At 34.1% G+C, this 27,976-nt stretch overlaps 1 protein-coding gene across 2 annotated transcripts in view; it reads left to right on the top strand.

The window, feature by feature from the left end:
* Window positions 1-27,976, top strand: part of CTNNA3 (catenin alpha 3) — a 1,866,967-nt gene that overhangs the window by 1,417,040 nt on the left and 421,951 nt on the right. For both annotated transcript variants that reach the window (XM_059170124.1, XM_059170125.1), the window contains exon 12: window positions 18,936-19,136. In XM_059170124.1, coding sequence (XP_059026107.1) covers window positions 18,936-19,136 — 201 coding nt within the window. The remainder of the gene's footprint in view (window positions 1-18,935; window positions 19,137-27,976) is intronic.

Raw genomic sequence — 27,976 nt, forward strand, 5'->3', positions numbered from 1 at the left:
AACAGAGCAATTTAATGAGTTCTAAATAAATAAAATCTTCTGAAAGAATATTTTATTCAGAAAGCTTTTAAACCTTAAGAAAGCAAAAAGCAATCTACTTCTGCTGTGAGAAAGATGTATGATTGTTTCACTGAATAATCATAGAAAACACATATATCATTATTCATTATGACATAATTATACTAGAGTGGCAGCATGAAGTGGTTTAGAGCAAAAGCTCTTTTTTTTAAAATTGAGGTATAATTGAAATATAACATTCTATCAGTTTCAGGTGTACAGCATAATGATTTGATATTTATATACACTGCAAAATAATCCCCACAATAAATCTAGTTTCCCCCATCACAATATGAAGCTATATGATATATAATATGATATTATTGACTGACGTCAATAGGCTGTATGTTACACCTCAAGATTTATTTTATAACTGGAAGTTTGTACCCCTTGACTCCTTTCACACATTTTGGCCACCGCACAACCTCCCTCCCTCTTGCAACCACCAGTCTGTTCTCTGCATCTATTAGTTCTGTTCTGTTTTGTTTTGTTTGTGCATTGTTTTCCTTTTTAGATTACACATAAAAGTGAAAATACATGGTGTTTTTCTGTCAGACTAGATCACTTTGCATAATAACCTCAAGTTCCATCCATGTTATCACAAATGGCAATGTGTCATTCTTATTCCCCCCCCATGAATAGTATTTAGTGTGTGTATATAAATATATCTCACATCTTCCTTATCCATTCATTTGCTAGTGGGCACTTAGGTTGTTTCTATACCTTGCAATAATGAATAATGCTTCAATGAACACAGGGTTGGGCGTGTAAAATTTTCAAATTGATATTTTCATTTTCTCTAAAAAAACACTGAGAAGTGGAATTGCTAGATCATATGGTAGTTATATTCATAGTTTTTTGGTGAACCTCCATATACAATGTTCCATAACGCCTGCATCAGTTTATATCCCCACCAACAATGCATGAGAGTTCCCTTTCCTTCACATATTAGCTAACACTTGTGATTTCTTGTCTTTTTGATAATAGCCATTCTGACATGTGTGAGATAATTGTTTCATTGTGGTTTTGATTTGCATTTCCCAGATAATTAGTGATGGTGAGCACTTTTCCATATGGCTATTGTCCATCTGTGTGCTTTATTTGGAAGGATGTCCATTCAGATACTCTTCGTATTTTTTTTATAATTTTTTTTTTATTTCTTTTCATATTTTTAATGGGATTATTGGTTTGTTATTTGTTCTTTTCATATTTTTGATATTAACTCCTTATTAGATATGTGATATGCAAGTATCTTCTCCTGTATAGTATGTTGTCTTTTTATTTGCAAATGACTTTCTTCCCTGTCCAGAAGCTTTTTAATTGATATAATCTCATTTGTTTATTTATGCTTTTGTTGCCATTGTCTTTGGAATCCCATCTAAAAAAATGTTGCCAATAGCCATGTCAAGGAGCTTATCGTCTATGTTTTTGTCTCAGATTTTAATTATTTCTGGTCTTATGTTTAAGTTTTTAAATCCATTTTGATTAATTTTCTGTAAGGTGAAATAGTGATCCTCTTTCATTTTTCTACATGTGGATGTCCAGTTTTCTCACCACCATTTATTGAAGACACTGTCCATTCTTGATTGTTTATTTTTGGCTTCTTTATCATAAATTAATTGACCACATATGAATGGGTTTATTTCTGGGCTGTTGGTTCTATTGTCTGTCCATATCTGTTTTTATACCAATGCTATACTGCTTTGATTATTATAGTTTTGTAATAGAGTTTGAAATCAGGGAAATGATGCCTCCAGTTCTTGTTTCGTTCTTCTTTTGCAAGATTGTTTTAGCTATTTGTGGGATCTTTGGAGGTTTCATACAAATATTAGGATTATTTGTTCTACTTCAGTGAAAATTATAATTGGCATTTTTATAGGGTTTGCATTGAATCTGTAGATTGGTTTGGGTTGCATAGACATCTTAACAATATTAATTTTTCCAACCCATGAGCAAAGGATATCTTTTAATTTATTTCTGTCACCTTCAGTTTCTTTTATCATATCTCATGGCATTCAGTGTACAGGTCTTTCACCACCTTGGTTAAAGTTATTCCTAGATATTTTATTATTTTTGATGCAAATGAATTATAAATGGGATTGTTCTTAATTCCTCTTTCTGATAGGTTGTTGTTAGTATATAAAAATACAGCATATTTTTATATATTGATTTTGTATCCTGCAACTTTACCAAATTCATTTGTTAGTTCTAACTTTTTTTTTTTTTTTGGTGGGATTTTTAGGGAATTTCTATGAATAAAATCATGTTGTTCACAAATAGTGAGTTTTACTGCCTCACTTTCTATTTAGGTGTCTTTTATTTCTTTTTCTTACCTAGTTGAGGTGTTTTAAAGTGGAAAAATGAAAAAAAAACAAAGACTCATTCATTACCTCTCCATCACACCAATGGGTTATGACTTCTGCCTATTCTTAAAGATTTTATTTATTTATTTGACAGACAGATCACAAGTAGGCAGAGAGGCAGGCAGAGAGAGAAGGGGAAGCAGGCTCCCTGCTGCGCTGGGAGCCCAATGCAGGGCTCCATCCCAGGATCCTGGGATTATGACCTGAGCCCAAGGCAGAGGCTTTAACCCACTGAGCCACCTAGGTGCCCCTGACTTTTGCCTATTCTAAAAATCAATCCTTAAAAGAGGAAGACAGTCCTCATTTGGGAGTCAGGAAGATGAATACATTTGGAAAACATTCCCTGAACTCTCAATAATCATAAGCATCTGCCTTTTTCTCAGGTCATGATCCCAGAGTCCTGGGATTGAGTCTACATAAGGCTCCCGGCTCAGTGGGGAATCGGCTTCTTCCTCTCCTTCTCATCCTTCTCCCTGCCCATGCTCTCTCTCTCTCTCTCTCTTTCTGATAACTAAATAAAATCTTAAAAAAAAAAAGAAAAAAGAAAACCTTCACAGCCAAGTAAATGATCAACAGGGTAAAGAGACAACTATGGAATGGTAAAAAATATTTGAAAACCATGCATTTGATAAAAGAAGGGATTAATATTTAAAATATATAAGGAATATAAATGACTCATGAGCAAGAAAACCAATAATCAGATTTAAAAATGGGCAAAAGACCTGAATAGATATTTCTCAAAAAAAGAGATACAAATGGCTAACAGATACATGAAAAGGTTATCAACATCACTAATCATTAGAGAAATACATATCAAAATCACAGTAAAATTGTATCTCAAACCTGTTAGAATGACTATCATCAAAAAAAAAAAAAAAAAAAAAAAAAAAAAAAAAAAAAGCAAGCGGTAACTAATGTGGACAGGGATGTGGAGGAAAGTGAATTGTTGCACACTGTTGGCCAGAATATAAATCTGCACAACCATTATAGAAAACCGCATGGAGATTCCTCAAAAAAATAAAGATAGGACTACTATATGATCCAGAAATCCCACTTCTGGGTATATATCCAAAGGAGATGAAATCAGAATTTTGAAGAGATAGCTGCACTCCCATGTTCATTGAGCATTGTTCATGATAGCCAAGGTATGGAAACAACAGACGTGCTTTACAGCAGATGAATGGATAAAGAAAATGTGCTACATATATGTCATTATTATTATTCAGCTATAAGAAAGAAGGAAATCCTGCCACTTGTGACAACATGTATGAATGTGGAGAAAATAATGCTGAGTGAAATATGCCAAGAAGAGAAAGAGAAATGCTGCATAATATTATTTGCATACTTAAATATGGAAAGAAAGAAAGAAAGAAAGAAAGAAAGAAAATAAATGTCTTTAGTAAACCTAGGAAAAAAGGGATAAAATTTCCAAAGATTTTGCATTTTGTGCTCAGATTCTTTTTTTTTTTTAAAGATTTTTATTTTTTTATTTATTTGACAGAGAGAGATCACAAGTAGGCAGAGAGGCAGGCAGAGAGAGAGGAGGAAGCAGGCTCCCTGCTGAGCAGAGAGCCAGATGCGGGACTCGATCCCAGGACACTGAGATCATGACCTGAGCGGAAGGCAGTGGCTTAACCCACTGAGCCACCCAGGCACCCCTTGTGCTCAGATTCTTATAGACTCAATGGCATGCAGTTACAAGAATGGCAATGGGAGAGAGTTGAAAGTAGATCTGCCAATACACACACACACACACACACACACACACACACACATACACACAGAGAGAACACAACCTGCAAAATTGTCCATTGAGGCAAAAGAAGTTAGTAAACAGAGTATGTAAGTTATTTGAAGAAGAAATAATAAAAATTACTAATTACCTAATGGTCTAACAGGTTTTATTTTTTCTTTCCCCTGAGTTTCTGGAAAACAAACAGACAAATCTGTGGGATATTAATAATAATTATTGTGAAACTTATGATTGGTTTATTTATATTACCCTTTTCTATTTCTCACATTTTCCTTATCAAGATGTTTTCCCTCATAAGTGTTAAATCTAATAAGCGATACAAACCTATATATGTATGTCTATGGGAATGTGCATATCTGCATGTCTTCAGGATCTCAATTATTTTTAGATCTGTTGTAAATTATTGTTGTTTAGGCATTCATGTTCAAAGTTTGCTGTTTTAGTAAAGAGATAATTTTGATGTAAGCACTTTATAAACAAATGGTATAAACCTAGGTTGGCTGGAGCAGAGAAGTGACATTATTAATATCAAGAGAAATGTGTTCTTTCTTGGTAACTGAAAGAAAATTATATGACATAGATCATATAAAAATAAAATACTGGAAGGACTGAAAGTACACAGTCATATAAGTAAATTATGAATAAAGCTGCACCATTAAATCATGACCTCATTCATTGAAAGTGTGATAATTTTAGGGCTCATGCAACAGTTTTCTTCAGATGATGGCATAGGTCTGTGGTATAGCAGGAAAATGAACAAAGAAATTCTGCAATTTCTCTTGATATTCCTTGATAACAGATCACATTTTAAAAATTTTATGTCTAAGTTTTGATGCAAAAATTAAGTGTGAGGAAAAATAGTCCAGTTCTTATTTAAGCAAATCCTTTGATGTTATTTTATAATATTGTGTGACAACCTTACTTTTTCACACACATACCATATGCCAAAATTATGTTGGAATGTGAGGTACTGCATGTTTGGAAATACTTGCACTTTACTGTCAGAGTCAAGCTTTGTGTTTATCATTTGAATTACAATATTTTATACCTCATCTGGTATTTTTTTGTATTGAAATAATATCATTCTAAATGATCGTTTTCTTTTTAAAAATATCAAATATTGAATACATACTAAAGTAGAAGATACAAGTCAACCAGATGCAGGAAAGAAAACTGAGTCAGAACCCATAGGTACATAGCATTGAGAGAATAGTCATGGCCAATTTTAACTCAGGATATGGATAATGCCATAAGAAAATAAAGTTTATGCTAATTTTCCAAAATTGTGTGACGAGAACAAAGTTAATTATTGTCCTTTAAATTATTATTTTACAGCTAACCAGAAGCAACAAGGTAAACTACTAACCCTGAAAATATACAATGAAATAAAGATCACAATATGAATGAAAATTACTATTTGCAGCTCAACAAACATGACTGGAAAAGGAAATAAAATGGAAAAGGCAACAAAATGAAAATTAAGGGAAACAAAATCAGACCAGATGTTGTGAATCTGTTTTTCATGCAGAGATGCTTAAATGCGAGGAACGGCCTTCCAGGCAAGGTTACTGAGATAATAACACTGAATTTGTTCAAGATGGTTTGATTAGATGGTCTGACAATGGAGGTTTAGAACTAAAAAGAGGATAAGTTGTGTAGGCCAAACAGGCTCTTCACCTTTTTTTTTTTTTTTTTTTTTTTTGTTAAACAAAAATATCTTAGAACTTTATTTAAGATCTTGAACAAAGATTATATTTCCCTGCTTTTTAGTTGGATTTAACATCAAAAAACCAAAACATATTTTGTTTCACACTTTTATTAGTCTTTATAACAGCTTACCTCTTATTACTATCAGAGTTTTTGTTGTCATGTTACCTTTCTTCCTGATTTTATTATCATTGGCCTCATTACCGTGCTTCCACTAGCTTCCCCTACTGTGCTACTTATTATATGGATGTTTGTTCTATATGCTACTGGCTTTCATCATGTTTGAATCTTGGCAAACATTTCTTTTAACTACAGTATCTTGTAGATAGATTGCATTGGTCCCAGGCAATCATTGTAATTGCTGAACATATGATTGCTATTTGTGCAAATTTTCACCTTGAAAGTTTCTAAATGAGGTGAAAACTCATTCTTGAGCACAGAATTGGGGAAATAAAAGAACTAATTTGGTAAAAAAACCTTTCAGTAGGAAATTTTAAAAATTTTCATGCCTCTTTTCCTGAATTGAAACTAGGCTAAACCGAGATATCCATACAAAAAGGACATGAATTGTATTTTGCAAGTCATAAAAGAAGCAACTAAAAATAGTTAAAATGTGCAAAGAAAAACAAAAGATGTAAACAATAAATAGGCCATCTAATAAAATAATACATATAAATGCATTCTGTGATAAAAGAAATGTTGAGAAATTCATTTTTTATACAGAAGTCACTAGCAATGACTCCCACAATATGCCAGTTACTTGTCTACAACTTCTCATAATTGGAGACATTAGGGACTGTTGAATGTATACTTAACATTTTGATGGGAGAATTATTCCACACCTAATTTCACCATCATCAAAGAACTTGTAAATACACTGGGAACTTTGAAAAAGTATTTCACAAAGACTGAGACATACTTACTGTGATCAATCTGATCTTAATGGAGCAATCCATGGTATATAATGCAATGATATGCAAAGCCAGAGGAAGCACATTGCAGGAAAAAGAAATAGTCTAGGCACTCTTATCCGTGTACATTAGAGGATGTATCATATATTTCTTATAGTCATTTATTTATTTGCTTATTTCTGTCATTAGACTGTGAGTTCTTATAAAGTAAAGATAGTGACTTATTTATCTTGTCATCTTCTATATCTTGACAAAATAGTGATAGGAAGTCTACAAATACTCACTGAATAAATGAATTTTTAAAAATATTTTACAATTGCTACTAGTTTGCAAGTAGAAAGACAAAGAGGAAAAATAATCCTGGAATAATTAAGAGTGTTAAGATTTATTGGGGGGTATCAGCTCTGTATTTACTTGAATAACATATAGTTGCTAACAAATGGTGGTGTGTGTAGTTTTCCAAGTTTTGCCTATTAAGGTTCATACTTTAATGACATTGTTAATTAAAAATAGACTACAATCTGAAATAGTGATCTTTAACTTGGTAATACTTATATATTACTACATACAGTATTATTTTATAGAAAATAACTGAATGTTTTGGGAAAAAATGAAACTTACTCATAATGCCATTGTCTATTAAAATTACAATAGGAGTTTTAGAAAAAAAAGTTTTTTTCCAGACTTTCTGGAAAGGAATGTAATTATATAGTATATTGTAAATGAACAAATACATATACATGATTTTTAAACAAGTTTTCTATTTTAATAGATATATATCCCAATGTTTCCCCTTAAAATTTTCTCTTAGCTGTCCTTTTATGCCAATGTAAATATTTTATAAGCTTTTAAATTGTTTTATGACATTCCATTAAATAAAATTATCTATGTTCACCAATGGTAGTTTGCATTATAAAATAGACTCATTGGTAGTGGTTGCTTTAATCAGTAGCTGTGTTTAAATGTAATTATGACATAAATCTATAAGCCTACATATGTGTAGGAGAGCATCTTTGTTTACTAGTAAAACAATTTGAGAGCCATAATTTTGTGATTCTTGTTTCCTGACCTAACTCCACCTGTCCACTGCATAGACTGAAGATTGAATTTATTTCTCTAAAATACCCAATAACTATTTTAGTGATTTGTTACTTGCCATTGCTGAATCACTCACAAATATTTCTATACCTGTCACAGAAAAAAAAAAAAAAGAAGGCCGTTTTACCTTTTAATTAGGTGGTTCTACCACAGCAGTCTCATGCCTGGGTTTTTTTTATGAGGTGTTAACGCATGTCATCGGCATTAAATTTCATTTTCATGTGAATACCCAACTTGTAACTAAGGTGAAAACCTTTATAATCATTCTCTTGAAATTCTAATTCATGACAATTTCACTTAGTGATTTCAATACACTTTAAATAGAGTGTAATAAACTGCATCATTAATTATCTCTGCTTAATTTCATCCTACGTAGAAGAAAAAAATGTTTAAATATAACAAAGGAGATTTTTAATATCCTTCTTTTAATCTATGAATAAACCCATGTTTATCCAGTAAGATTTTGGGTCCAGTGTATGTTTTCAGAGTTAAATTAGAAAATCAATTAACAGTCTATAAATACATAAGACAGTGAGAGAGAACTAAAGAGAAAAAATGACTGATGCTGGGGATATAATTCAGAGGTTATAGGATGGCTATGAGCTGGATCCATTTGCGAATCTCCTAGAGCTTTGTCAGAACTTCATGGAGAAACCCCATGGGAAGGTAAATAAATGATATAAGCACAATTCTAGAAATTCATGTTAAGATGAAGTATATGGAATTCTCTGAAAGGATGGCACCTATATATTTTAAGCAGTGTCTTTTACCTTTCACCTTTTATTAATACTTATAATTTGTTGTCCAATTACTTGTATTTTTGAGGGGTTTTACATATTACATATTATCATAGTGTAATATTTACATATTATCGTAGTGTCGGTGACACTAAATAATTTGGGGATCAGAAACCCCACTTCGGATTTACTTTTAACCCATGGGTTTTTTGGTCATATGTATGGCAAACTTCAGATTTTAATAGGTTCCTAAAAACAATTACTAATGAGATTGAGAAAGAGAATTTATCTCATGGAGATAGAATGCAAATTTTTGTGCATCTGAGACCAACATATAAGAAAAATATAAATTTCAACAAGAAGACATTGTGACTGGGGTGCTTGGGTGGCTCAGTGGGTTAAAGCCTCTGCCTTCAGCTCAGGTCATGATCTCAGGGTCCTGGGATGGAGCCCCGCATCGGGCTCTCTGCTCAGCAGGGAGCCTGCTTCCTCCTCTCTCTCTGCCTGCCTCTCTGCCTGCTTGTGATCTCTGTCTGTCATATAAATAAATAAAATCTTAAAAAAAAAAAAAGACATTGTGACTGGGTTTAAATAAATTCATTGACTATGGAAGTAACTTCCCTATGGCATATATGCAATAATAATGTTGTTCTTTTTAATTGTTAGCCTTTACAGTGTGGAGAAATGTATTTTAGAAAGTAATTGAGACAATTGAACTTTATACTTAATGTTTGAAAGGAAGCAAGGAAGGAAAGGAAGGGAGGAAGGAAGAATGGAAGAAAGGGAGAGAGAGAAAGAAGGAAGGAAGGAAGTTTGCCAACTTAATAATTCATTTGTTCCTAATTTTATCTTTACATTTGTCATTTTATGTCCTTTATTTTGGAGTTTCTGTTCTACTGTGTGTATGATATACTCAAGGAAGTGATTTAAAATAGTGCCAGGATTTTTTTTTTTTAATCTTGATGCCCCAAATTACAAATTTCATAATTGGATACCCAAGTTGTTCTGTATTTTGAACTATAAACAAGGAATAGCACCCAAATGAATACTGACTGATTTTTACAAGAGTGTTCAGCAACAGAGGCAACTAACATTGGCATCCAGTGTGCAGGAATTGAATGGTTTTATTGCATAATATGGGAGAATTGCTCACTACTGTCTGTTCCTGCTGACAGTCCTGATGTTCAGTCTGGTAATATTCTCAAAGCTATCTTGGATTTTTTTTTTTTTAAACCCAGTGCTTTGATATTAGATGTTAATAGGTTCTTAGTCTATGGGAGAGGAAGACTGGGACAATTAACATGAAAAAGCTCCATCTAAGAGGAGTCATTCCAGAAAAATATGGGTTGAGTAAGAATGCCTAAAGTTTGGTTCATTTTTTTCTATTAGTTTATTTCATCAAAATTAGAGCAGCATACGATGCAATAACCTAAACTTTTTCTTCTACATCAGAATAGCGAAATAGCTGTGGAATTGAACTTCATTTGTTAATTGCTTCTTCTACGGCCATCTTCTCTGGTGATGTCTCTAGATGCTTTAGGTTCCCTCTAGGTATGATAGCTCTATACAGAGCCAGAATATTAACATTGCTAGAGCACTATCCATGTGAGATGTGCAGAATTAAAACTATCTTTCTAAAATATACATAGATGATATCTCATGTTCAATTAAAATTAATGTGAAAAATTACAATTCATTCATCTATATAATATTATAAACAATCTTCTGGCATCATTTTTATAAATATAGAAAATATTTAACCTGTAATCTCCTCTTCCCATTATACATTTGGAATAGCTAATTGATGTAATTATGGAATCACTATATTTTAAAGCCCCAGATGAGACCTTAGCATTTATAGGACCTTAGCAGGTGGGATAAACATGATTTTGGGTTATGGCTCAGTTATAGTAACTATGAGTTTTGGAAAGATACTTATCAGTTCAAAGTCTCTATTTCTTCATCTTTAATGCTGAAATGTAACATACATATCTCAGCATTATTATAAGAATTTAATAAAGTAAGACATATATGCTGTTTAGCACAGTTCTTAGTGAACAACAGTCAATCCCAAATTATTAAAAAAAAACAAACTCAAACAAACTGATACAGATATTACTGTATGAAAGCTAAGAGAGTTGAGGAAAGAATCAAGCTTTTTCTTAGTTATATTCTGGGAAAAACTGAAGTATGTTCAAAATTACTACCTTATTAATTGTAGACATCTATAGATAATAAATGTTATTGACTATGTAGGATTAAATATTATAAGCTCTTTCACAATTTAGAAGCTAAATAATTTTATTAAATGTCTAAAATGAATATTAACACTGAATACCAGATATTTGAAGGATCTCTTTTGTAGGTACAATTGATGAACCAATATTGATTCATTAACTTAATTCTATAGTTTACATTAAGGTTCATTATTTGTTGTAAATTCTATGGTTTTTAATGAATGTATATTGATATTTCTTCACCATGAAATTATCATAAAAGATAGTTTCATTACACTGAGCATCTCTTCTGCTTCATCTATCCCACTGTCCTTACTCTAGAATCTCTAGCAACCATGATCTTTTATTTTTATTGTGTCCAAAGTTTTGCCTTTTCCAGAATGTCATATAATTGGAATTATACAGTATGTAGCCTTTTCACACTGGCTTCTTTCATTAGCAATACGTATGCAAATTTCCTGTGTGTGTGTGTGTGCGGCATTGATGCAAGCAGGTAGATCTGAGGATCCACGAGACGATCCCACAGAACCACCCAAGAGGGTCCTTGCCTTCACACAGGGTAGAAATCAAATGTGAGCCAGAGAAAGAGAAAGTGAAAACAAAATGTATTGAATAGCCTAAATAGCAGACAGAGTGTCTGGGAAGAAAAGGAGAAGGAGTCTCATCATTGCCTGGGGCTAGGGGCTTATATTAGAAAAGGGTCTAGGGTACATGTTCCTCCAGGAATCCAGGGTAGGGTCCAATCAAAGGCAACTGTCAGGTGAACAATAAGCATTATTCTATAAGTCAGCAAAGGTATGGATATTGATGCCAGTGTCATCCAAGGTGTTTTTGAAAGTAATGTCTTGAAACATGTTTGGGATTTGGTTCTTCTTGGATGTTATTAGGTGTTGGGGACTAGGACAAAACTCAGAATGATTAACATTCTTTCTTCCCCCTTCAAGTGGGAATACAAATATTTTGGCATTATTCAGAGGCAAACTATGGAACAGGAGTAAATGAGGCTTAGCAGAAAAACAGCAGAGACAGGACCTTTGTAAAATGGAGCCCCTTCAGCTTTCCTACTTCAGCTTGATAGCTCATTTCATTTTTTTGCTAAATAATATCTCATTGTCTAGAGGTTATAAGTTTGTTTTTCTATTCATCTATTGAAGGACATTTTGGTTGCTCCCAAATTTTGGTAATGATAATTAAAACTGATGGGCGCCTGGGTGGCTCAGTGGGTTAAGCCGCTGCCTTCGGCTCAGGTCATGATCTCAGGGTCCTGGGATTGAGTCCCACGTTGGGCTCTCTGCTCAGCGGGGAGTCTGCTTCCTCCTCTCTCTCTCTCTCTGCCTTCCTCTCCGCTTACTTGTGATCTCTCTCTGTCAAATAAATAAATAAAATCTTGGGGCGCCTGGGTGGCTCAGTGGGTTAAGCCACTGCCTTCGGCTCAGGTCATGATCTCAGAGTCCTGGGATCAAGCCCCACATCGGGCTCTCTGCTCAGCAGGGAGCCTGCTTCCTCCTCTCTCTCTCTGCCTGCCTCTCTGCCTGCTTGTGATCTCTGTCTGTCAAATAAATAAATAAAATCTTTAAAAAAAAAATCTTTAAAAAAATAAAAAATAAAAAATAAATAAAACTGCTATGACACGCGTGTGAAGGTTTTGTGGGAATGTAAGTTTTAACTCCTTTGTGTAAATAATAAGGAGCACAATTGCTGGGTAGTATGGTAAGAATATGTTCAGTTTATAAGAAGCTTCCGAATATATATATTCGGAATATATATATATATATATATATATATATATATATATATATATATATATATATTATGCAGTCCCACCAGCAATGAATGAGATTTCTGTTACCCCATAGTCATCACATGGTATTTCTGGTGTTCTGGAATTGGCCATTCTGTAGATGTATTGTGGAATCTCACTGGCTTTAATTTGCAATTTCCTGGTGATTTGCATTGGTTTTTTGTCATTTGTGGATCTTCTCTGAGATGTTTGCACAGATCTTTTCCTCATTAACTGAGTTTTTTTTTTTTTTTAATTGTTGAGTTTTAAGAATTCCTTATAAATTTTGGATATAGACCTTCCTTTATTAGATATGAATTTTGCAAGTATTTTTCTCCATCTGTGACTTGTCTTTTTATCCTCTTAAGAGTGTCTCTTGTGGGCACCTGGGTGGCTCAGTGGGTTAAGCCACTGCCTTCGACTTAGGTCATGATCTCAGGGTCCTGGGATGGAGTCCCGCATCGGGCTCTCTGCTCAGCAGAGAGCCTGCTTCCCTCTCTCTCTCTCTCAGGCTGCCTCTCCGTCTACTTGTGATTTCTCTCTGTCAAATTAATAAAATCTTTATAAAAAAAAAAAAGAGTGTCTCTTGCAGAGCAGAAGTTTTTAATTTTTATGAATTCCAACTTATCAATTTTTACTTTCATCATATATACTTTCAGTGTTGTATTTAAAAAAAAAGCATTGCCAAATCCTTGGTTACCTGGATTTTCTACTAGGAGCTTAATCGTCTTGCATTTAAATTATAGGTCTATGATTTAACATGTAACTTTTGCTTTATATTATTTTTACCCCTAAACAGGATAAAAAATACTTGAAACAAAATTAGTACCTTCCAAGCCAAAGCACACAGTCAAATAATAATTTTCCAAAGTTGAAAGCAAGATTTTTACAAATTTAAAGTGAGTTTGTGTCAAAAATTCTATATCATGATAAGTCTTGTTTTGGGGAGAATTGGATGAAGAAAGAGTGATTAAATAAAATTACTAATTTAGATACACAATTTACTAATGTACTACAAAGCAATAAAATGTAACCTTCAGGAATATCTTTACTACAAAAATTATTTCTCTGCCTACCAGATAATAATTAAGTTGCATTACTATGTAACAAGAATTATTTATATGGCTGTCAGTTTTGAAACAAATGAGCATCCTCTCTGATTGAGTTGTAAAATATCCTAACCAATAGTAAATAGCAAGTGGAACAAAGATATACACCCTTGGGGAGATTAGATCTTAAACCTTATTCATAATTTCTGCCCAGCAGGACACTGCAAGGGCATGCAATAGTACTTTTGCCTATTTCCAAGCTTCTGATAAACTTTTTAATAAATTCTAAGACCTACTTAAGACATACTGAAAGAAATTTGAAGGTTTCAGTGACTTTCTTTTGTGGTTTTGATTTCTATAGAATTGCATGTGCATAAATACTAGAGAGTTTTTTTTTTTTTTTTTAAGTTCAACGAAACTTTATTAGAATGATAAAATGATGATAATTGTGGCATCTGTATTTTCGGAAGAGTAAAGGATGATGAAAGAAAATGTTTCTTGTTACTAACTTGTGTAGTCTTTGTGGACAGAGATTGTACCTTATTTATGTTTTATATCACCTCATCATCTAACTTAAAGTACTACTGACGTTCAGGAGAAGAGACAGATGAAAGGTTTTTAGGCTGTAGAAAAGGAATGAGGAGAATTATTGAACTCTACATCTGAAACTAATGATGTACTATATGTTGGCTAATTGAATTTAAATTAAAAAAAGAAGAAAAGGGATGAGGAATTTTAAAATGTTTTCTTTTTAGCTCTGTACATGCTCTTTATTCTCAAAATAGTACCTGTGCCTGCCTACATCTTTATTCAGGGTATCAGTTAATTTGGAGACCAGTCTTCATGATCAAATTCTTGCCAAATAGAAATTTTAACCACCTTAGATACATAAACAAAAAGTAACTTAAGTGGTGTATTCCATTTGCTTTTGGTTTCACGTTTTTTGGTAAAAGAGAAAGAAAAATTGCTGTTTGTTTTTATTTGTTGAACATTTGTGTAGTTGCCTATGTAATGAATTTTAAATTTATAGTTATAGGTCCAGGTGTGCAAAAATGGAAATTTATTTTCTTATAATTAAACTTAGCTTAACGCTCTGAGCTCATATACTGTGAATAGCTAATCTTGCCGTTGCCAGTTTAAGAAATTTAACCTCTTTTGGCTTATAACTCAGTCTTTTTAGGAAAAAAAAAATCTTTAGAAAAAAATATCTTTTTCTCTTTTCTCTTCCCCTTAGAATTGTGTTTTAGGTACACATATATCAGGGGAGAAAACAGTTGATGGTATAGTATTCCCCACTCAAGAGATTGTAACATAAAGCTTCTACTTCAGGCTTTGTCACTGATATATTCAAAGCCCAGCTTTGGGAATGAAAAGAAAACAGACTTTTTACCTCTCAACAACGTCTGCTTTTTGCAAATAAAATGTGCTTCTACTTCTAGTATTTTCTTTGGGCTATGGATTTTAAAATTCTCTTTTGGAAGTCAAAAGTCAATAAATTAACTTTTTGTTCTTTCTGGATTTTTTTTTTTTTTTGTGTGTGTGTGTGTGTTTTCTACTTTCTCTAAGGCAAAGTCTGGCTTTAATTGTGGAAAACTGAAGAATTAAGAAAAAAAAGCTAGAAAAAAATTAAATGCACTTTAAAATCTTCTTGTGTGATACCACAGTGACTGGAGATGGAGTTACCCAGAGAAATTTGCAACACATGAATTATCTTTTTGTTTAAGATCCGTTCCTTTATTGCTTTGTTTATTACTGTTTTCCAACATAATAGAAGTCACCCTTTGCATCACCAGATAGCCATAAAATGATTGATAGAAATTGTTAGTACTTCAGCAATTCTCTGTTCTAAAAATAATGTGCTCCAGGACTTGCCTTAACACCAGAACATTCCACTCCTCACCTCACATCAAATGTTAAACTCGAATTCTGAAGCAAAGACAAAACTTCAATCAACTCTACAAAAAAATGTAGTATTCTGAATGTACTTGTTCTATAATAGCATTTTCTTTATCTTAAACCTCATTTTAAAAATGAGGTAATTTTTTAGTTCAAGTGCATCTACAGTTAAAAAAATAGATAAATAAAATGAAGGCAGAGCTCCTAACGAGCTCTGCTATGTCTAACATATAATCCTGTTTCATTAGCAAAAGCTTCAGAGATACATCAGTAAGAAGTTTTGCACAAGGTATTTGGCGTTTAATTTCTGTCCTGGAGGCTGAAGGTTATATAGCTGGACATAAAAACTCAAGCTATCCTGAAGGCCTTTCTAGCTACTTAAATTCACCTGATATAGGAATAGCAAAGAAATCATTGTTTTTAAGAAAAGAGTTTAATGTTTAGTTATTGTGCATATGTGGGAGGTGCCCAGCATTCTTATTTTCTTTTTCTGGCATTCTATGTTTAGAATTTCATGCAAATAATTTCTGGCATCTTGTGAAACATTCAGGGTAATGGGAAAGTGTCACAATAATGGAAATTTTGCAAACCTTTCTTAATGCTTTTGTGCTATATTTAATCTTAGTAATTCAAAAGATCATTTAGTCATCATCTCAACATTCTCTAATATAACTGAGACATTCTCTAATATATAATAATATAACTCAACATTCTCTAATATAACTTTGGGCAAAGTCTGGTTACATGTTTCTCTTCACTTATTTCACTTATTTCTTACATGTTGTATATGTTCATGTAGGACTTTCATTTCCATCTCTGACCTCCCCTCTATAATTCTTCAATGTGATTAATAGTATGACTTCTTATTATGAGGCTCATTCTAAAGCAATAATCACACAAACTCTCATAAAGCCAGCAAAAAAGAGCCAGAAAAACCCTTGCTATATTTTAAATCTATGCTTTAAATAATAAAATAAGTTGATACTGTGTATATCATTGTTCTACAAACGAGGGAACATTCAATTCATTCTTAGGGAATATTCTTTGTATATATATTATTTCTTGTGCAAAATTTACTAGGAAAAAATAGTTTATGCCAGCTATGATTTCACCTTTAATTAAACAGAAATTACAGTTTCTTAGATAATTATTCTTCTAAGAATAAACACATTTTCCCCTATTTATTCACTTCTATAGGACTGAGCCAAAACAGCTCTGTAATCCCAAATTAACCACCTTTAGTGAATATTTTAGTGCATAATTTAGTGAATACAGATTACACATTTATTATGTGTGTATACATATACATACATATATACATATGTATCAGTAGTATTAGTTTTAAAAAAACTTACCAACATACTTGAACAATAACAGCTTCTTAACTGTGTTGTTAAAGTGCACATCTATAGTCTTAAAAAAATAAAATAACTGATGATTTTATACCGTCTACATTGAAACTTGTATTTTCAGTTCTATAAATATGATGGTGATGATATACATGCATTTTCTATTGAGATGGGACCATGTTTGGATTTATTATAGGCCTTAATAGCATATTCATAACTGAATGCTACCAATTAGGTTAAAACTAGTGAATTTATAATGAAGGTTTTCAGCATTTAATCCTTTTCATGCAAATGACCTGATTGTTCTTGAGATGGGTTAAACTGACTAAATTTAAGTAAAGATATGTATCTACCTATGTTCATAAACCATGATTTAGGATTTAGACAAAATAATTTACTGGTCCTAGGTGTGTTACCAGAGGACTTCATTCATTCAACAAACATTCTTCTTGGTCTAATAGGTGCTATGTATTGTACTAGAGACTAGATATGATACCTCAGCAATAAAATAACATTTTTATGCTTTTATATATTTCGTTGTCTAATAGAGAGACTGTTTGATTAGTACTTTATTAAAACATGGGAAGAAGCTGTAATGAAAACATATAAGCCATTTAATGGGAATCCCAAACTATATGGAACCAAATTTGTCTTACTGTAGGTCAGCATGGATTTCCTAAGGAAGGAACATTTATTTGACTAGAGTTTTGAAATTATACTACGAGTTAATCAAGCAGACCAAAGAAAATTGGCAAATGTAATACTGTGATCTATTGTAAAAAATATATATTTGGTGTTTTTCCCATTTCTGGTACAAACAGTTGTCCCATTTCTGGTACAAAACTCAAAACTTTTAGAATTTTCCAAATGATGAGAGCGATAAAAGTATTTTTTATGTTAATGAGGTGACATTTATATTATCCACCTCACCCCCATGCCCCACTGGGGGCTGATTGCCAAGGTAATGGACCATGTGGTTAGAAGGTTGGAACTTTGGAACTATCAGTCCCATCTTCTGGCCTCTGGGAAGGAAGAAGGACTGGTGGTTGAATCATTTGCCAAAGGCCGGTGATTTAATAAATCATGCATATGTAATGAAGCCTCTCCAAAAAACAAAAAAGACAGGGCTTAGAGAGCTGCCAAGTTGGGACTATTTGGAGATGTATGGAAAATGGCGTACCTGGAGAAGGCATGGAAGCTCCTTACCCTTCCCACGTAATTTGCTCTATACATCCCTTTCATCTGGCTGTCCTGAATTATAAAAGTTAAATCTAACAAGTAAAATGTTCTCGGAGTTCCGTGAGCCACTCTAGCGAATTAATCAAACCCAATGAGGAGGTCATGGGAGCTGATCTATAGCCAGTGGAATTAGAAGTACAAGTAATAACCTGGACTTGCAACTGTTTCTGATGTGGGGTAGAGGACAGTCTTACAGGAATGATTCCTTAACTTGTGGGATCTGATGCTATTCCTAGGTAGGTAGTATCAGAATTAAATCATAGAACATTCATTGGGTATCCAGAGAATTGCTTGTTGTATGGGGAAGCCTCCGCTATAAGTTAAATTCTGTTATACACCAATGAACATTAGTTGAATTAGAGCTCCATAGTTTTATTTTTCTATATATTTAGGATAACTGACATTTTTAAAGTGTTTTATAATCTGTACAGTGTTGCTTTTAACAGAATTAAGTGTTCCGTCATTATATGTTTTATTTTTATTTTAATCTAAAAATTTTCAATTTGGACCCATATGCCACTTAAATCTAAAATCAAGTCAGTTGGAACTAAAATCTAAAATAATATATAATCTATAAAACTGCAGATAAAACATAAAATTCTATACTTCACAAATTTTTCTATTAAAGAGATAAAAGCAAAATCATCTTTTTTTTTTCCTTTGTCAGTGTGTCTTTTATTCCCAATGAGTACCACATCTGAAGTCAGAAGTTAACATGAATTATAATATACTATACTAATTGGATCTGTTTTCTTTCAGAGAGCCATATCCTTGAAGATGTCAACAAGTGTATCATAGCATTGAGAGACCAGGATGTTGATAATTTAGACCGTGCTGCAGGTGCTATCAGAGGACGGGCAGCAAGAGTTGCTCACATTGTCACAGGTGAAATGGACAGTTATGAGCCAGGAGCTTACACTGAAGGTGTGATGAGAAACGTTAACTTCCTGACAACTACTGGTAAGTCTCAGTCCCCAGTAACAGCTCCACTGTTCCTGATACTTTCTTCCATGTAGCTACCAGTCATACACATGGCAAGCAGATCTCTGCCTGTGTTGCTTGTTTTGAAATGGATTGCTCTCCCATCTGATAGGTCCTTGCATCTTTTGGTTATATGATTTGAAACTTATGTCTAGAAGTAAATGTTTTCATTGGGAAAAATAAGTCTTTTATAAATACATGTGTTATATGAATTACCCACAGGCCTTAGCCACTTGTGAATGTTTATTAATGCCAGAACTATTAAGATAGATAATTAGGCCAGATGTGATAAGTATGTAGTACTTTCCTAATCCCCTTTTAGCTGTATCTTTAGTACCCCCGGGCTTCTGTTTACATTTCTTAAACAGCAAACTTATCCTACATTTCCAGAGAAATGTTCTGTGCCTTCCTTCACAGTCTGTTTGTAAAACAGCATTTTGTTCTTTTACATAATCTTCTTTGATTACTTAAGAAATATAGAATCATGATTTTGTTTTGGTTGCAGCACCCAGGTTAATAATTTCTATATCAGCCAATAAATGCTTATTTTGAATCACTCTTTAAAATGCATTCTTATCTTTAATGCTATTGATATTTCTCCTTGAAGCTTACAGAAGCATATGAATTCAATGGATTTAGAAAAAAAGTGGATATAATTTGAAAGAGGGCAATCAATTATTTTTAGAAGTCATCATTGCAAAACCTTTTCCTATGAAAACACATTGTGCTCTGTGAAATCCCCAAGATGAAGTTTTCTTAGTAATTACCTTTTAACACTAGGAGGATGGTGTACCCATGATTACTAAAATATTAGTAATTCCATAGGTAGGTCATTGATTCTATCTGGAGAATTGTTCCTTAGGTTATGGATAGGGCATATAAAATTTGGACAATATGTACATTGTTTCATGAAAATAGTAGCAGGAATGAGGACGGGTAATTCTGAGGGGACAGGAAAAGGCCTCTTCTTAAAATTAAATGAGTAAGAGAAACGTATCAACAGTCAAATAAACCCTCACAAGGGACTAGTCCTGAAGAGGTATACCTCAAGGTAAGCTGAGCAAGATCGTTCTCTGAGTTTGATGTTCTCTGAATTGATGATTAATGTTGCTGTTTTCCTAACATCTTGATACAGAAAATCATTGATGAGTGTTGGCATGTAGTTTTCTCATGATCTCTTTAAAAAAATATTTCTACAAGAGTGAAATATTAAAGATATGCTAAGGGAAGATGGAGGAGGTGCATCTGTAAGTCTTGATGTTATATTTCTGTAACAATTCCAAAGCCACTGATGTCACAAATAGAGCACACGGTATATCCCATGTGGCACGTACCACATACCATATAACAAGGTATAGCAATATATTTACTTGCTTAATGGAGACAGTTGTGTTATGGGAGTTCTGCATCTCCTTCACAAACCAAATTTAACTGGTATTTCCTTGTTCAAATCAAGTACAGAGTTATCTGATTTTTTTTTCCTACTTTCTGAGAATGGAATTGTAAGTAAAAGAAGAATGCATCAGGGGTTCTCTTTTTAGCCAAATGAAAATTTCCTGCAGGGAACTGAATCAGTCTAGTCTACCGGGATTTTACATATATCTTGCCACTGTCTCAGTCTCAGTTCTGTACTCATATTAGTAATATCTTCTGAACACACTTTTATGGTTATAATGTCTATGAGGTACCAGGTTTATAGGTTTAGATTCCATAGGATAGAGTTTATATCTGCTACAAGCAAAGAAGTAGAAATGAATTTCTAAATTGTCCAGGACGTAAAGTGTGTTGTGGAACCCTGTTCACAATCAATTCTTGTAATCTGAAATAAGAAAATAAAAATAAGTCAAAGTTATTTACACATTTAATTACAAGTTTGTCAATAGCTTTATGATATATAATGATCTTACACAATAACTAACCAATATGGCTACAAAATTCATTCATTCAGAAGATAAAGAGAAGTCCATTTTCCTCTAATTAGTTGTATGTAACTGTAATTAAAATTCTCCAGGTAAATTATGTCCTGTGCCCCAATATAATAAATATAGAATGATTCTGGGTTATTCTGTCTCATTATTAATGTAATTATAATTTATGACTTTCCAATTTTGTCACTTTAGTTTTTCAGATAATTTTATGGTTTATCTATGGGAAGGGATTTTCATTTTTCTTTTATATGTCTAATTCCAAACTTTTCTCCAGTTTTTCTTGAAATTTATCAAAGGCATACCCCACTAAAGGGAATTCTGAGCAATAAACTAGATGAAAATGCTAATTAGATAGGTTTGATCTTAACCAAAGTTGAAATATGTGAACATTTTCCCTCCCACAGAGATATTGTCTGTGAAAAATACTTCCAACTATTCTGGCCTCCATAATTAAATAACAGAAGACGTTCATCTTTGTTTACATCTGCTCATAACTTGGATTTATTATTTATAAATAATCATCAAATTAAGTAATTGGAAATGTTATGTTTTGTGTCATGAAGCCTTAATAGTTCACATTTTAGCAAGTCAATGGTCTATGTGGGCTGTTTTTCTTTTCTCTTATACAGTTCTCAGGTCTTGACCCTGCTTCCTGAAAATAACTTAATAAAGAGCTATTGTGAATTGTTTTTATTACTGAGGCTTCCTTATCACTGCAAAATTTGCCTTAAAGTACTGTAATCAATGATGAAACCTAAGCCATGCTTATCTAAATCACAGAGTGTTTTTGGAACATTGCACCTTTGATTTTAATCAGACTTTGTGGCTCATTAGCACATTTTCAAGATTTGATGATCTTCTAAGTGTTTTCTCAGCATTAGGAAGCAGAGCTGCCCTGCTACATTTTAGGGATTTGCATTGTTCATAAACCTTAGCAGTTGGTTTTAAGTGAAATGTAGGCAACATCTGGAATGCTACATTTCACTCAACAGAAGCATGATTTTGTAATCTCCATGTGATATTCTGCCCAATTTTTCCCTGTTTTGAAGCTTCTTTATCTGTCAGGAATTCCCAATAGGGGAGAGGAAATATATTAGCTTTTTTCTCTTAAATAACAAACTTTCTCAACTTTAATGTGAAGACTTAGAAGTTATATTCTTAACACCAACTTGAGTTTTTTCATAGTAGGCTGGGGAGAAACCTAAACAAAGAAGGGACTGATAATAGTGTTTTTAGTGTTTTTTTGGTATGTGATTTATGGACTCATCAAATTCAGAAATTAGCAGGCCCCAAAGCATCTGTTGCAAACCACCAAACTCCTCCTGGTTTCAATGTCAGCCAGGCTCACGTACCAAAAGAGAGCAGGCACATACATGAACCTGACCAAGAGGCAGCGTTCACTGCTGGCGACTTGTAGTAAAGGCAAATAAAAGGCAATTCATCAAGTACTTCATCAGGCCCAAACTGGAGAACGTGGACCCAGAATCCTCCCCCTAAGAGAATGGAGAAGGGCCATACGGTTGCAATTTTTCTTCTTGAAGACACATGAGATAGTTGAAAATAATCTTGAACCAACAAATATTTCCAAAACTTCTCTGTAAATTTTTCTTGTGACCAATTTAAACAATAGACTTTTAAAATGGATTTTATCTAAAAATAATTTTAAAAATTTTGATAGCAGCAACTCCTATCAAGTCCCTTTCACTTAATATATATATTTTTTACATATAAATATCTTACATTTTGTAGCCAGATTAAAACATGTTTATTTACTTTTCTTATGTTGCATCTCTGGTCTATAACCTTAAATAATCCTAAAACAAAATACAAAGGTTTTAGTTTTGGCACTTTTTGCACTCCACAAACCAGCAGAGTTTGAAAATTAGTGGTCCATATACTAGATGTTACTCAATATGATACAAAAGAATTTTTGCATGTCCAGCAGAGTTTTGACCAACATAATTTTATTTTAAGAATTAGTTCCTTATTTTATACATATCACTCACACACACACACACACACACACACACGCATTTAAACCAGATTAATGGCTTATCCTGAAAAAGGGGAGAGTCTGGCAATACTAGGGCAGAGTTTGCCTGGAGCTTAGTGATGTCTTCCTTTGCTTTAAGCCTGGGTCATAGTATCTTACACTGCCTTTCATTATATACCTAGACTGCTTCACTCACTTAATTTATCTGTCTGAGCTTTGTAGGCATTTGAGTGGACCTAGATATGCATTTCTGTGTGTGTGTGTGTATGTTTGTGTTTTTTCCTAATGGTGGGCCAAAGGCACTTTCTATTCAACGAAGTTTGTCGTTTCACATTTTATTTTCATATTTTATCCATCTTTCAAGAAATAGCTCATATCGCATGTGTTCTAGGAATCTTTCTTTACTCCCTCTGGCAATAGTGAATTCTTTCTGACTTCATGTACTGTAGATTTTAAAGGACTTGCCACTCAGTTGAATCCTTCCGGACAACTATATGCTATTGATGAACTCAGATATACTTACTTGGAAATGATTTTCCTTCAAGTAGAATGTAAGTTATAGAAGAAAAGGAAGCTTGTATGTCTTGCATTTATTTATTTTTCTTTGCATCTCTTCTTGAGTGCGCTGGCTTAAAAAAAAAACAAAACAGCAAAATGACTCTTGAATTGTGTCTATATGCCTGTACTAATTCTATTCCAGAAGTGAAGAGTCTTTTGTTCTCTACTATCCCTCTAAAATTATACATATTGTCCAACATTTTCTCAAATGCCACCACCTTTTCATGGGAGTTGCTGATTCCCCTTCAGGCAGAAGTAATTGCTCCATTATCTGTGTTACCCTGGATGAGCCTGTCTTTTAGTTAATGCTTATTTCACTTTTCCTTGTGTCATAATCAGTCATTTACATAACAAGTTTCCCTGACTAGATTGTAACATATTTAAAGGCAGACGTCATACTTTATTTTTATATTTCCCAGTGGCATTTTATCCATCTAGAGGTGTCCAAGTCCTTTTACCACTATAAATTTAAAATTCACTACAATATTGTACTGTGACGCATTCTAATACAGTTGAGCAAAAGAACAAGTTATCATTCCAGTTCAGGAAAAGACAAAACAAAACAAAACAAAACTCAAAAATAGTAGACTCTGTAAAAGGCTGGGGCAGAGAAAAGGTCAGGGAAGTGATTCATTACTCTCCAGAGTGAGATATTAGAGTCTTCTGGAAAACTTGGGGTCAGATGTTTAAAAGGTCTTTAACAAGCTTTTGAACAAGAGATCATGACTTTTATATATTCTATTACTTGTAAGAACCATCCTCGAATGGCATCTGGTGAAAGAGCCCACTGAACCTAATTTCACTAATGGTTCTAGCAAATCCCTGTAAGGATTAGCAACCATGACTTCAAATTCAGAAACTGTTGCTGGTGAACTTCCCTCCCCCAGTAGCAGTTTGAGACAGGAACCCCAGTTAGGTACTGACACCCTTTAACAGTCAGAGAATTTTTTTTTTTTTAAGATTTTATTTATTTATTTGTCAGAGAGATAGAGTATAGGCAGACAGAGTGGCAGGCAGAGGCAGAGAGAGAAGCAGGCTCCCTGCGGAGCAAGGAGCCCCACGTGGGACTCAATCCCAGGTCCCTGGGATCATGACCTGAGCTGAAGGCAGCCGTTTAACCGACTGAGCCACCCAGGCATCCCACAGTCAGAGAATATTAACAGGAAGCTTCTATCTGCAGATCACTTGGCTAACCTGGATAAATAAGTGTCTTCTGGTGATGCCAAAATCAGAAGTTAAATGACAACCCAGCCTCTTTACAGAAGAGGGAGATCCCTGGCTTTGGATGTACTTCTGCGGCTGCAGGATATAGGGATCCTGGGCCAGCATTGTGAGTTAAAGAAAGCAGCTACTAGAATTTCTGACTGGAAAACCTGTTTTCTGACTAAAGAGAACTGGATTTAAATAGGATCCATATGTAGTTAGTGGGTGGAGGATACTTCTTTATCTTGCCATTTTAATTAATTGGAAATATAAATCTGTCAGGAAAAAAGAAATGCTAAAAAAACTGAAATCTGTATATAGTGGGGATGCAAATGATTTTTTTTATTAAATTGATTTATTTATTTTCAGAAAAACAGTATTCATTATTTTTTTACCACACCCAGTGCTCCATGCAATCCGTGCCCTCTCTAATACCCACCACCTCGTACCCCAACCTCCTACACCCCCGCCACTTCAAACCTCTCAGATTGTTTTTTAGAGTCCATAGTCTCTCATGATTCACCTCTCCTTCCAATTTACCCCAACTCCCTACTCCTCTCTAACACCCCTTGTCCTCCATGATATTTGTTATGCTCCACAAATAAGTGAAACTATATGATAATTGACTCTTTCTGCTTGACTTATTTCACTCAGCATAATCTCTTCCAGTCCCGTCCATGTTGCTACAGAAGTTGGGTATTCATCCTTTCAGATAGAGGCATAATACTCCATAGTGTATATGGACCACATCTTCCTTATCCATTCGTCCGTTGAAGGGCATCTTGGTTCTTTCCATAGTTTGGCGACCGTGGCCATTGCTGCTATAAACATTGGGGTACAGATGGCCCTTCTTTTCACTACATCTGTATCTTTGGGGTATTTTGACCTTTTAGCTAAGGTTCTTTTCACGACATCTGTATCTTTGGGGTATTTTGACCTTTTAGCTAAGGTAAGGTTAGATCCTGAGAAAAGTTCATTGAATAAATAACAAGACAAAACAAAACAAAAAATACTGCTGGTAATAACTTTATTAATAAAAATAATACATTTTGATATGACAGAAATTTTATTACCAAAAGAGGAAATAATATAGAGTGCTTTAAAGTGGATTTCAGAAAATCTTTAAAAGGGCCTAAAATATTCTTATTTCTGGACCATGTAAACTGTGTAACTTTGAGGCTGATATTCCGTGAGGTATGGATAGGAAAGGCCTAAAAGGAAAAAGAAGCAGAGAGAGTGGACCTGCTGAGTAGATATTCATCAGAGCAAAGAGGTTCTAGAAGTCTTGTACCTTCTTTAAGTCTAAAACTCCTATGAACAGGCATGTTCTCCAGCCAAGGAAGACATTGTCTGGAAAGAGGAATATGTCACACCTTTCTTTCTCATCTTATTTTCACCTACTTTCAGTAAAAAGACTAGTTTAGATTTATTGTATGGGCCATTATGTGGTAGATAGGGATAAATGGTACAATAACTCCTATGTAAGAAGATAAGGTGGAAAGTTCCAGTTTCAGCTCTGGATTACAAACAGCAGAATCTACGGCTAACTCAAGTAGAAAAACAGACAAACACAGGAAGTAAGACTACAAGGGATGCTACCTATTGGAATCCAGTCAGTCATCCCAGAGAGTTATCATTTGAGGTGCCCTTCCAGCTCTCTCTGAACATTTAATGCCATTTTTGGCCTCTAACATTAAAACACTGGACCCTCCAGATGGTACATTCCTTTGTCACCACATTCCAGGTATTTCCATCAATGGAATAAAAACCTAAAAAAACAAAAAAAAAAAAACTTTTGCTTTTGTCTCACTTGCCCTGAATTCAGCTTCCCGAGCAGATGAATCGTACTCCCTCAGAAGAGTTTAAATCATGTGTCCACACCTTGCTGTTGGTATGGGGGAGGCGGAGTTGGCAAGTCCTGGGTTTGAGCTTCTGTGGAGATAGTGCTTGGCCTCACACCAAGACCCTCATACAGGCAACTCCCTGGCAAGAGAACAGGCTTTGGAGTCTGTGAGCAAAGGGATGTGGGGGTGTTACAGAGCAGGAGAGGAGGAACATCAACAATGGAGCAAAAGGACCCAAAGAAGGGAAATTGAGGATTGACTTTACCAAATTAATGTCAGTCATCAGCTGTGTCAGGACAACAGAATTGCTGCTGTAATCACCCAGTTAGGAGCGTTGCCTTTCTGCATCTTGTTGCCAAACCCAATCTTATTGTTGGTTTATAAAATTTAAAGACAAGTATAAAAGCACGCTTTATTCCTAGTAGATGTATTAAATGAGGTATGATGATAGCACTTCACATCTAAGTACGTTCCAGGGCGGATGCACCTTAGCAGGAAATCTCATGTGAATGTGATTCTGCTGCCAAGAGAGAGGCCATGTGCATGTACAGGAATCTGTGAAGTCTGGGGGAAAAGTGATGAAAACATTTATCCTTCAATGATTCTTCCTTTGTTCTTTAAAAACAATGGCAAGAAAACAATAATGGATTGTATCCTGTTATTGTTTGCATGTACAGTGAAACTGTATCAAAATATATGTTTTTATTTTAAATCCAAAAGGATGGGGAGTTTGACTTCATTTATTTTATTTAGTTTATTTTTTAAAGATTTTATTTATTTACTTACAGAGAGAGACAGAATACAAGCAGGGGGAGGGGCAGAGGGAGAAGCAGGCTCCCCACCCAGCGGGGAGCCAGATTCAGGACTCGATCCGAGGACCCTGGGATCCCCAGGATCCCAGGACCCTGAGCTGAAGGCAGACATTTAACAACTGAGCCACCCACATGCCCCAACTTCATTTATTTTAAGATCTACTAAGTACTAAACAATTTTTGTAAGAGTACAAACCGGTGTCTTCTAAAATCATAGCGTGTACATAGCCACTGGGAAACAGTAGTGGCAATTTAAGGCCAGAGGGAATCAGAGGCTCTGGAGCCAGAAGCAGTGTTAGGTCCTGTCCAGTAATCCTGAGAGCTACAGGGATGAATACCTTAACACATAAATAACCCACTAAAACACACCAATGTCATAACACAGGAAGCTCTGAGCTAGGTTGTTATCTACTGGGTAATCAGATAATTAAGTCTCCTTATAGGAGAATTACTGTAAATGTTTTGCAAACTGTAGCATAGT

Source organism: Mustela lutreola, chromosome 4 (genome assembly GCF_030435805.1).
Source record: "Mustela lutreola isolate mMusLut2 chromosome 4, mMusLut2.pri, whole genome shotgun sequence".
Classification (NCBI taxonomy): Eukaryota; Metazoa; Chordata; class Mammalia; order Carnivora; family Mustelidae; genus Mustela; species Mustela lutreola.